Source organism: Tenebrio molitor, chromosome 3, assembly GCF_963966145.1.
Source record: "Tenebrio molitor chromosome 3, icTenMoli1.1, whole genome shotgun sequence".
NCBI lineage: Eukaryota > Metazoa > Arthropoda > Insecta > Coleoptera > Tenebrionidae > Tenebrio > Tenebrio molitor.
In genome coordinates this window covers 7,127,506-7,143,422 of record NC_091048.1, presented here as the reverse complement: position 1 = coordinate 7,143,422, position 15,917 = coordinate 7,127,506, and the positions used below count along the sequence as shown (strand labels likewise).

Below are 15,917 nucleotides of genomic sequence, written 5' to 3'. Positions count from 1 at the left end.
GAATCGGTCTGCATTGCGGCCATTGGTGTATCGTTTTGCGTTTGATCTTTCGCGACAAAACCGTAGGTCTGGTGGCATTGTCCGGAAAAATGCCATCTGGAATGGGCATAGTTGATGACCAGGCCGGCCTTCCGTAAAAACTATATTCCCAGAGGTGTGGTAGTTTAGTGTGCATCTGGGATAGTGATGAACGTCGTTTCCAACTCCTTCCCTTGTTGTTTGACCGACAATGTCGCAGTCTTTACGTTTGTCAAGGTACTACTTCCGTCTGCTTGTACCAGTTGGACTGTGATAGGTAGGAATTTGTGTCCCGTTTCCGTAAGAATGCAATACAACTGGGCGCTGGCGAGGCTTAATTCCTCAGTTCCACAGTCAAAAAAGACACAATTCAACATCTCGATCCACATAAGTTCATTCATTTTATAACCTCACTCCTGCGACTTTTGTATGTCATCACTAACCGGATAACCGTTAACTGACGTTTTCGCGAATCTGTTTAATTAATAGTTATTTACATTAGAGTACGGGATGTGAATTTTCCGGCACGACAACTGGTTTCGGGCACGATGGCGCAGCCGAGTGCCTGATTAGTTGGAGGGCCGGAAAATACGTCCCGTACGACATTTGTATTAGACTTTTCGGCTGACCAAAATGTTAAATCTTTTAAAAATCAAGACTAATTTTATTGTAGAATTTGACATCGTCAATAAAGAATCGAATGCTGTGGAATCAATTCCTTGACGACCGTGACCGCTCATTTGTTTTTTTCCTAACAAATTATTTTCCGGCTAAATTTTCACGGTCGTGCTTCAAAATTTTATTTTGGTGTATTAATCGAGTGAAAAAAATGTCTAGTATATAATATAGAGTGAGTTAAATGTGACACCAGAGGCAGTACAACTAGTGGCAGGACTAAATTCTGAATTATTACCACAAAAATCGAAACAACGTTACATAGGACAATTTTTTCTCACAAAAGTATGTAATAACTATTCTTTAATTCACAAATTTTTAATAAACCATATTTTATTACAGACAGTTTTATTAATAGGTGTTTGTGGTGCCTGTCTCCGAAAGGAGTTATAAACTCTGAAAATGGAAAATGTCAAGAGAAGATATTATATTGATAACTGACACAAAAACCAATATTTGTAGATCGTTTGCCATTACCAATCCAAACTGGGTTGAAACTGTGAAGAAATATATGGATTGGTATTAATACAATTAAAACAATTTCAAATAAAATTGACAAATATTTGAACCTTGATTGCCCTATGGACACAAGATTGAAGTTCCTAAAATGATTCGTGATGACTGATGGCCTTCCTTCAACATCAAAAACAAAATGTACTGTGTTGCAGCTACAGCTCAAACAATGGTAAGTTGTGTCACAAACTTCGATACAGTGCTTTAAACTACTTGAATTTTTAGCAGTTGCTTCCAATGTAACCATCCAACATTGAGAATTCCATCATCAGTACCGTAAGAGAAGCACCAGTACAACATATTGACATTCAACCCAGAAGTAATAAAGCTAACAGTTACCAAATTGTTTCTGCATTGTTCTCTAAATTGGAGAATTGTAACAATAATGTTTACAACTGTAATTTTACAAAATAAATTATGTTAATAATGTTGCAAATTATTAAAATATCTTGTACTTAACCACTACTTCCTGGTGAAAACGAATCATCTTTCTTCAGGTGAATACAAGATTTTGGGGTTAGAAGGTTTTGTTTATTTTTATTTTCCAGTTGCACTTTAGCACTAACAGCTAGTACTGGATAAAGTAGGTACACAAAACCATATATCAACTTCTGTGGTTTAGTTTTATTGTGCAATTTTGCAGATATTTATGAAATACCTGACAATTGTCAAACTTTTTGACATTTACAGCTGCCAACCCAATAGGTTGTATTTTCCCTGTTACGATTATTTTCTTTTTCGATCGATATAAATTAAACAAACACATTTATCGGAAAAATTATACAGGGAAATGTGTTTTTTTACACTAAATTAAAGTAACGTATGGACACTTTAATTTTAAAGTAACTGTGAAAAGAATAAATCAACGGTGTCCGTACATTTTTCCCGTACTCCACTAGATTTTTCCCACATTCCACTAGAAATTTTTGACATTGTACGGGAAATCGTACCTCCCTTGACCTAAAGTGTAAGGTAACGCTATATTTCCCAGATTGGGAGGCCGAAAAATGAATTTAGAAATGGGGAGAGTTACCAGTTCTAACCTTACTGACTGACCAGGTTAGTCGCGAAAAATCGCTTATTATTTGATAGGTTCGATGCGCGGGAGGTCGCGGGGCGAACTCATCCCGAATTGCTTCTTTCGCATTTTCCCAGGTGGTGATAGTGCTTTTTACCCCCACCCACCACTTGAAGGCGTCACCTTGGAGGAGGATAGATAGTCCTGAGAGGGCGTTGGCGCCGGCGATTTCTTCGGAGTCTTTATAGAAATCGGCACTGGCGATGAAGTCTTCAATTGCTTCATGGCTCCGGGTACCTCCAAATCGGGCGGTGTAGTGGGTAAAGTGACGCTTCCGCGTCTTTGGAGTTAGGCGTTGGATCAGCTGTTCCAATTGTTCAGCCGTGATCGCCATCGCCTTGGTTTGTGACCTGGTGATCGTCGTCGTGGTGGTTTTTGTAATCGGGTTTTTTTTTCACTTTTTCACTACGCGGCTTAGGTGGAGATTTCGACCTGCGACACTACGCGGTTTACGTAATTTTTTTTTTTTTTACTTTTTCACTACGCGGTTTAGGTGGAGATTTCGATCTGCGACACCACGCGGTTTACGTAATAGTTTTTTTTTTCACTCAGGTTCGTCACTTCGGGCCTAGAGTTGGGCGTGTGAGAATAATTATATTGACCACAAAGTGATTACATTGGTAAATAACTGGGGTTTAGGAAAAAGGAGCTCTTGTGTATACCGCAATACAGTTCCTCTGGGTGGCAGTAGAGAAAACATGAGAAGGTAGAGGTCTTCTGGCGTTCTTCGCCCAGGATCCATTCTTTTATTAAGGGCCGATGGCGAGGGCGAAAGACGAGTGGGTGGGTCTCTGTAAGTACATTATTGTAATATTTGAATATTTTTCAACAACTACCAACGCACTTTTCCATTGGAACTTTCAAAAATCCCTAAATTTAACTTCACGGTTGAAAATTTCCCAAAGACCACTCACCAAGATAAAGAATGGAGTATATCTGGACGAAATTTCGCGCACTAGGGGTTCGACGCCGAGGAAAACCTTCCATGTAAATCCGCCTTGCTCCGTCATCGTTTTGGCCAGCTTCCCCATAAATAATAAAAAAATTTCACTACGTTCACTGTTAGAATACCTTTTACCTTTGATTATTATTTTTGCTAAACTACCAGAATAATCAATTAATCACCTTTAACTCAGCAGCATACTAGCAATTTTGACAAAATGTTCAATCATTTCTAAGAATCTCGAAAACGAAAGAATTTCTATAAGAACAATTTTTTGTCTATGATTTCTTCTCATCAACAATTACTGTTTTTTTTTCCAAACTTATTTCAGAATCAGCCTGTATATACAGGTGCCCCAAAATTCGCGGAACAGCTTAGCAGTACGTTGTTAAGTAGTATCAGGTAAAACACGTAAAAAAAAATTTGTTTTGTAGAAGATATGGACCTTTTTGTTACACTAAATGTGGCACCATATCAAAACAATCGATTTATCTCAATAATCAGCAAATATTCCATTTTTTTATATCCATGGAAATAGGAAAGAACAGTCAAACTAGACTATTATTGTAATTGTAAAACAAATCTATCAAAAAAAAATTAAGACAAAAATTAAATTAAATGTTCAAAATTTTGCCCATGCACACTTCTGCTCTTCTAATTATGTTTGTTTCGAGCATTTCCACGTCTACTGAACGAGCTGTTTCAAAAATTCTTTCTATCAGAGCATCTTGATTTAAAACTGGTGTTCTGTACACCCTAGCTTTAATATGAGTCCGCAAAAAGAGTAAGCTCAGGGAACCTAGGCGGCCATCGGAACGTTCCTCCTCTACCATGACCAACTTCATTCATATCCGCTTCGCTTCTATACAGGACCTTTCATAACTCGCGCCCTACAGAAAAAGGGCACCTGCCGACGACAATAAGTTGTCAAAAAATAGAAACAAAGAATTTACTACTGCTTTCATAACTGAGATACAAGACTTGTAATTCTACCAATCCCAGAACGGCATCTCGAGATGTGATGTTATTTCAACCAAATAAAGTCAGTTGCTAAGTTTCAAAAATAATACCATCAGCTACAAAAAATGTTTGGGTTACTGTAATCTTGACACTATTAGATTTGACTTTTCATTCTCAACAAATTTTGGTTAAAAATCTGAAATGTTAGAGCTGTCATTACATTGGAAGTTCAGATGTCTACTGCTTAAGCAAAGACTATGGGCGATTCTAGGAGATGCTTGTAGTGTAGCGACTCCACGGACCTGAGCTTAGCCACAAGTGTCGGATCTGACAATAAATCGGTTACAGAATCTCTGATGCGCAAAACCCACCGATGATTTTTGGCTGGTATGACCCGGTCGGCCGCGCTCTCAATTTTTGTCTTGGACGGGCCGCGGGCCTCGGACTCGTGGGGTAGTGGTTGATGCTTGATAGTCGCAACTAAATGGCATTCTAGGTCATTTCAATTATTATTACAACGTATTGTAGCAAAAAATAAAAAAAATGTGTTGCAAACGAAAAAATAATTGTGATTTCTGCCCGGAAAACGTTCTTCGAAGACTCTTGCTGCCTCCCTGGCGTTACGCTCACATTCCCCAAAAATTATTATCATTTCTAAATAATCAGTGGCTAATAATAATCTTGCAGGCTGCAGCTTTGTGTTGTGCACAGGAAAACACAGAATTTTGAAAGAGGTGATCATATAGCAAATCATGCAACTGAAGACATGGTTTCTCATACTGTAAAAATGGTAACAGTTTTTGTGCTATATTTGCAATTCTTTGAATAATGCCCACAAATGCATTATTGGGATATATCAATCGACCCCGATCTCGAAGGGCTATTAATCTTAATAATGGTCCTGGTATGGTGGTAGATAAGAGTGGAACAAGACATTCATCACAGTGAAATTGATTTTCTAACTTCTTAATTATGTATCCTGAGAGAAATGCTACTGATGCAGAAAAAATATTATTTGCAGGTGTAATATTTTGGCTGAGACTGTGTATGCTGGTTCTAACATCAGTAGGCAATATTAGTTCTTCAATATTTGTAGTCACACATTCTCCATAAGTTTTAGAAGGAATCTTTACTTGTCATACTTAAAATAAGAAGAGCATTTTAACGTAAGTTAATTTTGAACACATTTTGTCTTGGATTTGTGTGGAATCATTTGCTTGAATTGTTGAGTTTGTCAGATCAGTAAAAGGAACTAGAGAACGTGAATGCTCGAATGAATATGTAAGAGGATGGAAAAGCTCGACAGAGGAGGTGGGACAGCTCCACGAAGTGAAGATGGACAGCTGATTCTGAAGGTCGATCGCTGGTTGCGGCTGCGAGAGAGGTTGGGAGGGCACGTAATGTACTATCTGACCCAGGTTTTTTCGAGACACGGAAACTTTCGGTCCTACTTATACAGGATGCACAAGGTCGACGACGGAAGGTGGGACCGACAGCGACTATAAGGGGGTCATTCACGAAACTCGGTAAAGCTCTATAAAGCGTTGCAAATTCAATACCGTGACAACCGACATTGTTGAAACATTCTATTTGTCGTTACGTTAACGGTTTGCAAATTTGCAAAGTTTCGTGAATCTCCCCGTAAGGATCTAGTTGTTGGGGGACGCAACATTTCTGACGCCCTAGAATATGGTAGAGAAGACAATGGCAGGTAGAGAATAGAACTGAAAGGAGAAAGGAGACCCTCAATATGGTCGAGAGCATTCTCATGGGAAAGGATCGAGCACGAGAGAGCCACAGACCAGCGAGGAGAGAATGGAGAGGAGTGACAGGCGAGACGCAGCGTCAACGAGAAGACATCTGCCACGGGAGAGACGAGAGCGCGGATGGATAGGTTTGAAGAAAGACCGACGCCAGAGAAAAGTCGGACAGGCCGCGTCCCTGAACCAATACCGAGATGTGATCGCGGGAGTTGAGCCGAAGAAGAAGCGGGGTTTTAGCCGGTAGGAGTCCGGCACGATAGAAACTAAGATTCTCAAATTTAAAAAAAAAGTGTTTCAGAGTTCCTACATGTTCTAAATATAAAAATGTTACTTACAAATGCAAAATCACTTTGACAAATATTGTTTTGCAGGGAAGAAGCAGGTTCGTTTTCGTTTTGGGATTGGGTCAATTGATGGGGTGGGGCAAATGAAGTCGTACAAACAGCAACAGGATTCTAGAATAATTAAGGAAAATACTTTGCATATTGTATATAAACTCACCGGCAGAAAAAGCGGAACACCATTATTATTTAAAAATCTATCGTCGCGGTATGTGGTTGCTCTTTTTCAATCAGTCTCTTGAAACCTTCTAACAGCTCTGTGACGACTAACAAGAGGAGCCTCAATAGCATTAGCTGCATATCGGAAACAACAACAGTCTTCAACCAAAGCTACTTCTCTGGCAATATATACACCAGCTACGTTCTGCACTTAAATTCGAAGTTAACAACAATAAAAAATTACAAAAGTTATAAAAATCTAACCAGGTTGCTTGATTATTATAAAAATGGTAAATTTGAGAAAAGAAGGTTTTTAAGCAAAAAATTTGTTTTTATGCGAAATTGCTAATAAAATAGCCTATGCTAATGCTCAAGGTTATGTTTGCTATCATTGCCTCCTGGTCAAAATACATCAAAATAGGTATTATAGGAATAATTTGTTGTTGACTAATTAGTAGGGCCCGGATTTTAGGCAAAATGGACTATTTTTATTTTTTAAGGCACATGTATGAAACTTGTCTATAAATGATTTCTGGCTTAATTAGAGTAATTAGAGCCATATTTGATTCTGCCTATTCGGCCTAAAATGCCCTTTAAATACCTATTTTACCTTTTAACTGCCTGAACATGCCTAAAATGACCAAAAATCAATTTCATTTTTGCGGTTTTTTCCCAATTTTCGAATTCTGGGAAGTTTACGGTATTGAAAATGTAAAAGTGGTACCTCAATAAAATTTACAATGCTTTATGATTTTAAAATTTAAGGAGATGTAATTACTGAAATGTACAAAGTGCAGTACAATACAGGAATTACTTTTTCGCTTTTACGGTTGGGACCATGATGTCAGCGGTAAATACTCCGACAATACCTAAGTACCACAAACCATTAGACTGGACTGGCATAAATTACAGAGTTTATCTGTTTGCCTCTGTTCGAAGGGGTGCAGGTATACGCGGTCTAATGTTTTCTGATACTTAGGTATTGTTAGAAGCTTTAACGTTTATAAAATGGTCCTTGCCATAAAAACGAAAATTAAAATCCCGAAGTGAAACAATAAGAGAAACCTTAAGGGTGTCATTTTCTAAAAATTTAAGAAATATAAAATTAACCATCTCCTCTGAAATTTGGTGGGAGACGTAAATATAAGCATTACAAATTTGTCATTTCTCGTTTACTTTATCTCCGTGCAGTGGTCGTGTTTCTTGTGAACCTGTTTAAAGTGAACATAATGCCGAAACAAAAAATTAGTTTACGCGAAAAAATATTACAGTGGACAAGCAAGAAAGATTTATATGAAATAAAATCAACCCGAGAAATGTTTTGTAAAGCTTGTGGTAAACTGGTAAGTTAAGCATAATTAAAAATATGTCATTTTATATTTTTTACTTATTTGAAAATTTTATTTTTTGTAGTTTATATGCGAAAAAAAATGTCACTTGCAACAGCATGAGCAAACGGCCATCCATAAAGAGAACATTATGACACCGCTTCGGCAAACGTTGCTGACACAGAACTTGGAGGAATCGGCAAATAGTACATTCAATATGGAACTTTGTAACGTCTTTTTAGCTGCCAATATACCATGGCACAAACTACAAAATCCTGCGTTTCAGAATTTTCTGACAAAATATTGTGGTAGAAAAATTCCGGATGAGTCTACTTTACGGAAAAATTATTTACCAAAATGCTACAAAGATGTATGAACATACTATCTTTTAATATTTAATTTAAAATTATTTTCACTTTTAGACTATTGACCGCATTCGGAATGAGCTGGATCCTTTTAACATATGGGTTTCAGTTGACGAAACAACAGATGCACTTGGGCGATATGTGGCGAATTGTCTGGTTGGGAAACTTTCAGAAGATGAACCTGGAAAATCTTATCTTTTGGCGTCTAAACAATTAGAAAGAACAAATCATGAGACAATAGCTAGATTCGTAAATCAATCTTTAGGTAAGGGTTTTTCACTTTTTTAAATTTATTTTGATTTAAAATTTCTATGCGTAGAAATCTTGTGGAGTACCAGAGTTGTTGCTGAAAAGTTTCTTTTGTTTGTAACGGATGGAGCACCATATATGATAAAATCTGGTAGACACCTTAAGGTGTTTTATCCAAAAATTGTGCATGTCACATGCTTAGCGCATGCTTTAAATCTAGTGGCTGAAAAAATTCGCTATCAATATGAAGATGTGGATAATTTAATTTCGAACGTGAAAAAAATTTTCGTTAAGGCACCTTTGAGAGTTGAAATGTACAAAGAAAAACTAAAAGAAATGCCACTGCCTCCACAGCCAATTTTAACACGATGGGGAACATGGCTTCAGGCTGCTATGTTTTACAGCGAACACTTTGATTCCATTAAAGAAGTAAGTATATAAAAGATAAGCAAATTAATTGATTGTTAAACTGTTTTTAACTACTCACAGGTTGTCATGTCCTTTGATGGAAGTTCTGCTGTTGCTATTCAAAAAGCACAGTCTATAATGAAGAAACCCGGAATAAAAAACCAATTAATTTATGTTCGCAGTAATTTTAAAATAATCTGCGAAAGTATTACTCAATTGGAAAAAAATGGGTTACCTTTAACCGATTCAATCAAAATTGTTGAAAACGTATTTACCTCCCTAAAAAAATCTCCAGGCCCTGTAGCAGCAGTAGCATTAAAAAAACTTGAAGATGTTACTGAAAAAAATCCTGGATACAAATTTCTTCTAGAATTGGCAAGAATTTTTAGAGGTGAAGATGTGCCGGAACATGACACCAAAATGGAAGAAATTTATTACAAATTTGCGCCCATTACCTCTTGCGAGGTAGAAAGAAGTTTTTCAAAATATAAGTCCATTTTGGTGGATAACCGACAATGTTTTAAAGTAGAAAATTTAGAGCAATATCTTGTATGCAATGTAAATACGTAACAATGTAAATAACTAACAAACTTGTAGTATTGTATATTAATTAATAAAAAATAATTAGTAAATATCTTGTTGCGTGTACCTACTTAAAACTTTAAAAACACATTTTTTAATTTAATTAACCACAACTTTAAGGACCTAGTATGGCTTATTTTCAGTTTTTAAGGGACTATTTGCAGTAGTTTAAGGGACTATTTTAGGCACCTATTTCCGACTTTTTAATTGCCTAAAATCCGGGCCCTACTAATTAGTGTTCCGTTTTTTTTGCCGGTGAGTGTACATTTTGAATCTGAATTCTTACAAATACGAATGGGACAGCATCTTTAGTGACTCTCATTTTTTTTGAAGATGTTACATGTTCAGTTGTAAAATGTTTTGAACATAAAACAGAATAATCTGTAATTTTGCTGAGATCTATAATAACATTTAATAAAGTATCTTCTGTAAGAAATTTTATTATTTAAGAAATACCACAAGATCCTTTAAGAGAATTGAACCATTTGTTTCTCTGATCGGAATCGCTTGGAAATTGGAAAAACGGCTTTTCCAAATTCCCACATATAAAACACTTTCTGACCATTTTCTTAAAAAAACAACTCAATAGTCCCGAACTTAAATAGTTAAATAATCAATGAGCAATATAACAAAGAACAATAACAACACTAAACACAAAAACAACGAACAGTAAGGAAAGATTCACGAATTTCAAAGCAGCAAAAGAACAGAGGTTTTTGGCTTCAAATTCAAAATGTCATATGTCAATTATGTCATAAAAATTGTCGGTGACAAAATGAAATTGTCAACTTGACAGAAGATGGCGGCACATGATGTCCATTTCATGGACTACTTTGCAGGAACAAATTTTAGCTAAATTGAGACGGCCATATAGAAGCGAAGCGAATGTGAATGAAGTTGGCCATGCTTCTACCTATCCATCTTTCATCAAAAAGTTCATTCAGCCAGTTTCGAAGTTGGCTTTGACGAATCGATTGTGAACACACTACCGGATTACAACATTTCCTAAAAAACATTCTAGATCTAAAAAACAACTTTTTCGTTTTATTGTTGCATTCCACTGTCGCGAGGTTTAACAGAGTTGCTAAATAATGTTTAGTGATTTTGATAGTGTCGCCATTAAATTTGTTGAAAGTATTTTCAAGTTCTTTCATATTTTGCATTAATTCTTCCGGAGGTTTTATTAGCCCTCCTTCAGCAACTTGGTCGGTCCACGTATTACTCGTGGTGGCTGTTGTGTCCGGTCCAATTTTTAATCTTTTACAAATGTAACCGCCTAGATGTTCAAAGGAATCATATTTTAATTCATCCATGTCATCAGTCTCCAAGACTTCTTCTGGGCTTGCATTGGTTTTTCCTACTAAAGTCGACAATAATTTAGCACTAAGAAGTACACTTTCTATGTCCTCTGTTGGAGATGGAGTGGAATCCTCTTCAGTATTACCAGCATCAGACAGAGTCCCATAATTCCGCCCCAAAATGTAACTTCGTAGTCGGTAGCGAAATTCTAATGGATCTGGGTGATCATAAAGACCACCCTTTGTCCGTATTGCCCCGAAAAAGTTTTCTAGAACATATTGGTGTAATCGATATGTTAACAGAAATTTAAGCCCAACTTGCTTGTTCAAATCTTCGTACAATAACTTCAGAGCATTATTTGTTTGTAAGATTCCTATAAAATAAAACTTTAAATGACAGCTATCTATCGTGATATTCTAACCTTTTTGGAAGGGCAATAAGGAAGTCGTTCCTTTTACCCTCATTTCTGATATAGTTGTTGACATGTTATCAAAAATATTTAATTGGGTTTCCAAGGCCAAACCAAATGCTTTTACCCGATCCCGGCTATCACTTTCGGGCACTCTACTATTCAAACAGTCAAACCTAAAAACATGTTAAGATAATTTTATAATAATTATTCTACAACTTAAAGTTATTTTCACCTGTTTGAAAAAAAATGCGCAAATTACCCAGTTATCTTGTGCACTAAAATGACCCATCCTACCACATCTGTTGATTGCTTGAGACACTGTATGGGAAAATAAGTTTGCAGTCAACTTAACTTTTTGTCTTTTAGCTCCTTTTACTGTAACACTGTTTAGTGAAATTTTGTAAGTTACTCGCAAATCTGAATTACTTGTCATTTGAAGAAGTTTTTCTATTATTGCTTTATTAATTTCTTTCCCATTGATAATAAAGCCCTGATCAACAAAATGGTTTCTTATTAGTTTTAGTAGATGAGGTACGTCAGCAAATACATAAACTTTATGTTTTTCAATATTTTCTTAGGTGGTATTCCAGAACCATGGTTTCGAAGAATCTATACCCAGGCTTGAATACAGTGATCTGATCTGTTGCTACCACCGAGATCACAAACTAATGCACAAACATAAAAGCCTGCAGTTTCTTCAATATATTCGACGATGGTGCGTAGTAATGATTCTGTCACTGGGCAATCTTCTTCCAACTTTCATTTCATCAAATGAAATAACGCATAGTTATTTTCATGCGCTTACTGTAAAGTTATAAATTATAATTAAGCGTTCTTCTGCTGATACACCATCTGATCTTTTATTTTTTTCAATAATGGGCTTGACTGTTTTAAGAACCATTTGAAAAACATGAATTGTCATTCGGGTATACTTGAAAAATTGTTCACGATCCCAAGATTTCATTTTAATATATATTAGTATCAGGTAACAGCTAAGGTAAAAACTAACTCTTAAATTAGAGAAAAGAAATTAAACACCTCCGCTCTCGCTGGTTAACTCGTATTTATTGTTCTTCGAACAGCATACAATATTCCCTTATGGGGCGTTCTATTTTTAACCTATTCGACCATCAACTAACCAGTACTCGTTTAGCGCTGTGACCCTGCATATGGGTGTGATCATACACTTTCAGAGATATTTTGCTGAACTCAAACGCCACATCTTTTATTGCGGGTTTTAACTCGACTCGATTTCCCGAAACTACAAGCGTTAATTTATTGCTATTGATAACCGGTTCTGTCTGTACGAACAATACTGGTGTCGAAATGGATACAGTTCCGATTTATACTGGTAGTTCGCACATGCCCTTGGGAATTACAAAAGAATTTCCAAGCACTTTTACCACCAAATCAGTAGTATACAGTTTTAATTCTAATTTTTCGGCTACCGAAATATGTGCTACATTTACTTGGCTACCGGTATCAATATACCCGTTAAAGGACTGATCGTTAATTACAACAAGGATATTATAAAAAGAATCAGGCGCTTGCCCTTGTAACAGTTTGACCTCCCTGGCTTTATGGTGGGACCAACATTTGGCTGCTAGATGACCTCGTTTTCCACAGATCGTGCAGGTCGCTGTTGAACTCGTCTACTCCAACAGGCCCTTTCGTCATGTCCCGGCTTGCCGCATCTTGAACAGGGAATCTTCGTCTTCGTCTTGGACCAGCATAGATCTTCCGAATGTCCCCTTTTTCCACAGTTTGTGCAGATAATCACTGACTGTTGGCGTCCTTTTTCAGTTATTGCTTTCTGTGACATCTTAGAACTGCAGTGCCTCGCTTTATGTCCAAACTTTCCCGCTTTAGCATTTCCTTGTTGTTCCAGTGGCAAACCATCGATTATACAGGAAACCCCTTCGGTGCCATTCAAGCCACACTTCTTGACGAGCATGTTTTTGGAATAAAAATAATGCATCATCGATTCTTCTTTGATTTTAGTTCGCCCCAGCATTTGCTTTAATAAATCGACATAATCGGTATGAGACGGAAAAGCACGCTCTAACGCTTCTTTCCATGCTGACCACGACAAGTCATAATCAGTTAGTCCGTTGTACCACACTTTAGCTAATCCCGCCAAACGAGATTGCATACAAAACGATTTAATTTCGTCACTCCAGTTGTGGATTACTCCAATCCGAATTTTCCGGATCAAACAAAGGAACTATTTCAGCTTTCCCGGTGTATGTTTGTAGAGGACCTCTTTGACTTAACGCACTACGTTGGTTTAAAATTGCACTCACTTTTTCTGCTACCAATTGGTCCACTTTGGACCTGGTGACACTTTGATCCGTGCGGGGTCTTTTATTCGGTGCCCACACATATCGTCCAGCTTCACCTTCACTATCACTATCGCTCAAATTCATGTCTTTGTTTGTTTACGATTTATCGGTTTAACAACGTCAAATGCGTCTTTAGTCAAAAATGAAGCACCTGATGATTAGCACAGTTCACGCGAATATTTTGAATCACGGCAATCACAACACATAAGGTGCGCGACTGATTGGAATCTTTTCGTATCCCACTTCTGAAATATTAGTATCAGGTAACAGCTAAGGTAAAAACTAACTCTTAGATTAGAGAAAAGAAATTAAACACGTCCGCTCTCGTCAGTGAACTCGTATTTATTGTTCTTCAAACAGCATACAATAATCCCTTATGGGGCGTTCTATTTTTAACCTATTTGACCATCAACGAAAACATTACTCGGCCCAAGCGACTCCGGCGCCGTCAACTACCCTTGACTTCGTCTGCGTTCTAACATCAGTTTGTTCTGTTTGGCTCATTCCGCGATCTTGTCCAGGGCTCCTTGTGCCCTTTCCAGCATGTTTCGGTGTTCGTTGCTCGTCACAACCACTGCTAGGTCGTCGGCGTAGGCAATTGTCGAGACTCCGGCCGGCCAGTCTGCTTCCAGGAGCGGATCCAGCACGAGGTTCCACAGCGTCGGGCCCAGCACTGACCCCTGGAGGCATCCTTTTCTAGGAACCTTCTACGTCGTGATGTTATCCTGCGTGAAGAGGACTTTTCGGTCCGTCAGGTAGCTCTTGATTAATACCACGAGTTCGTGGGGCGCCTCTTTTCTTCTGAGATTTCTCAGGAGCCCCGGCCCCCAGACGTTATCGAACGCTCCTCAGATGTCTATAAATATTGTCATTGCATTTTTTCGGTGGTCCCTTTTATCTTGTTCTTATTTTGCCAGAGTGCATCAGTCGTGGACCGTCCAGGAGTGAAACCAAACTGCGCCTCCGCGTGCATTGGCGTAATGGCTTGAGCTAGCGCGTACTTAATTAGTTTTTCGAGAGTTTTTCCGTATGCAGGGAGAAGCACAATGGGGCGGTAGTTCTTTAGGTTGCCGAAGTCTTGCGATGGATCCTTAAGAAGGATGACGAGTTTGCCGGTTTTTCATGCAGTCGGAAAGTATCCCAGCCTCCAGCAGGCGTTGTAAATTTTTAACAGCGCCGGGCCAACCCATTTGTGCGCCAGTTTGACGACATTTCCCTTAATCCCATCGACTCCCGGCGCCCCACGGGTTTTCTTTCAGATCATTCTCCACGAATTTGTCCCAGGCTTTTTTTCTTGTGGTCTGAAGTTTGTTGACGAATTTAACTTTGGCCGCAGTCATCTCGCTATGTAGGTGGTTCGAGTATTCTCTGTGACGGTTTCGGTAGAAGAGATCTTTTTTCCTCAAATAGAGCCAGAGAAATGTTGTTTGTTAGCATCTGTCCCACTAGTTCGCTTGTTGCCGCACGTGATTTTTGCAGGTTTATTTGTGCTACATTGATTTCTCTATCCATTAACTTCGTAATTCGTAGAGTTTATGGCTTCTTGAAGACGATGCTGGTAGATGGGACAGACGCTCTCCGCTGTGTGATGATTGGCTTCCTTTATTCCGCTCCTTGTGCAGTTTACACATTTGTGCACCCTCTTATCCTCTCCGAACTCGCAGTCGCGGCTCTCGTGGTCCGTGCTAGCGCAGAAGCCGCATTGCCTTGGGGAGTTGCAGAATTTTGCGATGTGCCCAAATCTCTGGCACTTGTAGCACCTAGAGACAAGCAGTAAATCCCTTATATTGTACGACCTCCAAATCGTGAAAATTCTCTCTGTTTTAACGAAGTGGGCTCGCGCTGCTGGGTGTAGTTCTACGATCCAGCTCGTGGTGTCGTTTCCCCCTCTCTCGTTGCCGCAGTTTCTGCGTCCGTATTTTTTCCCTGTGAAATGTTTCGGTACCGTCGCGGGGAGGTTCTGTTTGCACAATTATGCCAGGAGCTGTTCTTGGGTGGTGTGTTCTGGCATGTCCATGATTTGCATTCTTGGCCAGTGTTCGTCGACTGGCTTCGCGGTGAGCTTCAGTTGTTTTAATATATCCAAGTCGCCCAGTTTGAGGTTGATTCTTCGCCAGAATCATTGTTTTGAGGGTGGCCGTTCGCCACATCGTTATTTCGAGTCGTCGCAAGACCAGTTATCGTCAAGTCACGGCATGACGCCACCGTTTAGGGAACAATACCGCACGACAAAAAGATGCTCTTCGAGGACACGCAACCATCTGACGAAAGATAAGTCGCCACACTTTTATTGCGGACAATTTTCATTTATTTGAGCGCCTCGAATTTCCCGCTTCTCACTTAAGCCATTTCTGCATTTCCTTGTAATTTTTTTGTATTTTGTAAAGCAGTAAGAATTCTTGTCAACGTTTTTTTTTGCAATCAATTTCAATTTCGGAGCTATACCGACTTCACACCTTCCCGTAGGAATCAATTTTCGTTT

The 15,917-nt window shown here is 38.4% G+C and overlaps 2 protein-coding genes across 2 annotated transcripts in view; both read left to right on the top strand.

Moving 5' to 3' along the window:
• Positions 1-15,917, top strand: part of LOC138126984 (uncharacterized) — a 129,627-nt gene that overhangs the window by 77,349 nt on the left and 36,361 nt on the right. The gene's annotated exons all lie outside the window — the stretch shown is intronic.
• Positions 4,882-9,814, top strand: LOC138126978 (uncharacterized). The gene is made up of 5 exons (XM_069042824.1): positions 4,882-7,793; positions 7,864-8,148; positions 8,201-8,408; positions 8,463-8,821; positions 8,882-9,814. The coding sequence occupies exons 1-5, from the start codon at positions 7,680-7,682 to the stop codon at positions 9,368-9,370; spliced, it is 1,455 nt and encodes a 484-aa protein (XP_068898925.1). The 5' UTR covers positions 4,882-7,679; the 3' UTR covers positions 9,371-9,814.

What these genes read in the sequence shown, in the direction of transcription:
- LOC138126978 (XM_069042824.1), top strand. Translation starts at nt 7,680, where the DNA reads ATGCCGAAACAAAAAATTAGTTTACGCGAAAAAATATTACAGTGGACA. An exon ending in ATTCGTAAATCAATCTTTAG is followed by an intron (nt 8,409 to 8,462) that starts GTAAGGGTTTTT and finishes TTCTATGCGTAG; the next exon opens with AAATCTTGTGGAGTACCAGA. An exon ending in ACTTTGATTCCATTAAAGAA is followed by an intron (nt 8,822 to 8,881) that starts GTAAGTATATAA and finishes AACTACTCACAG; the next exon opens with GTTGTCATGTCCTTTGATGG.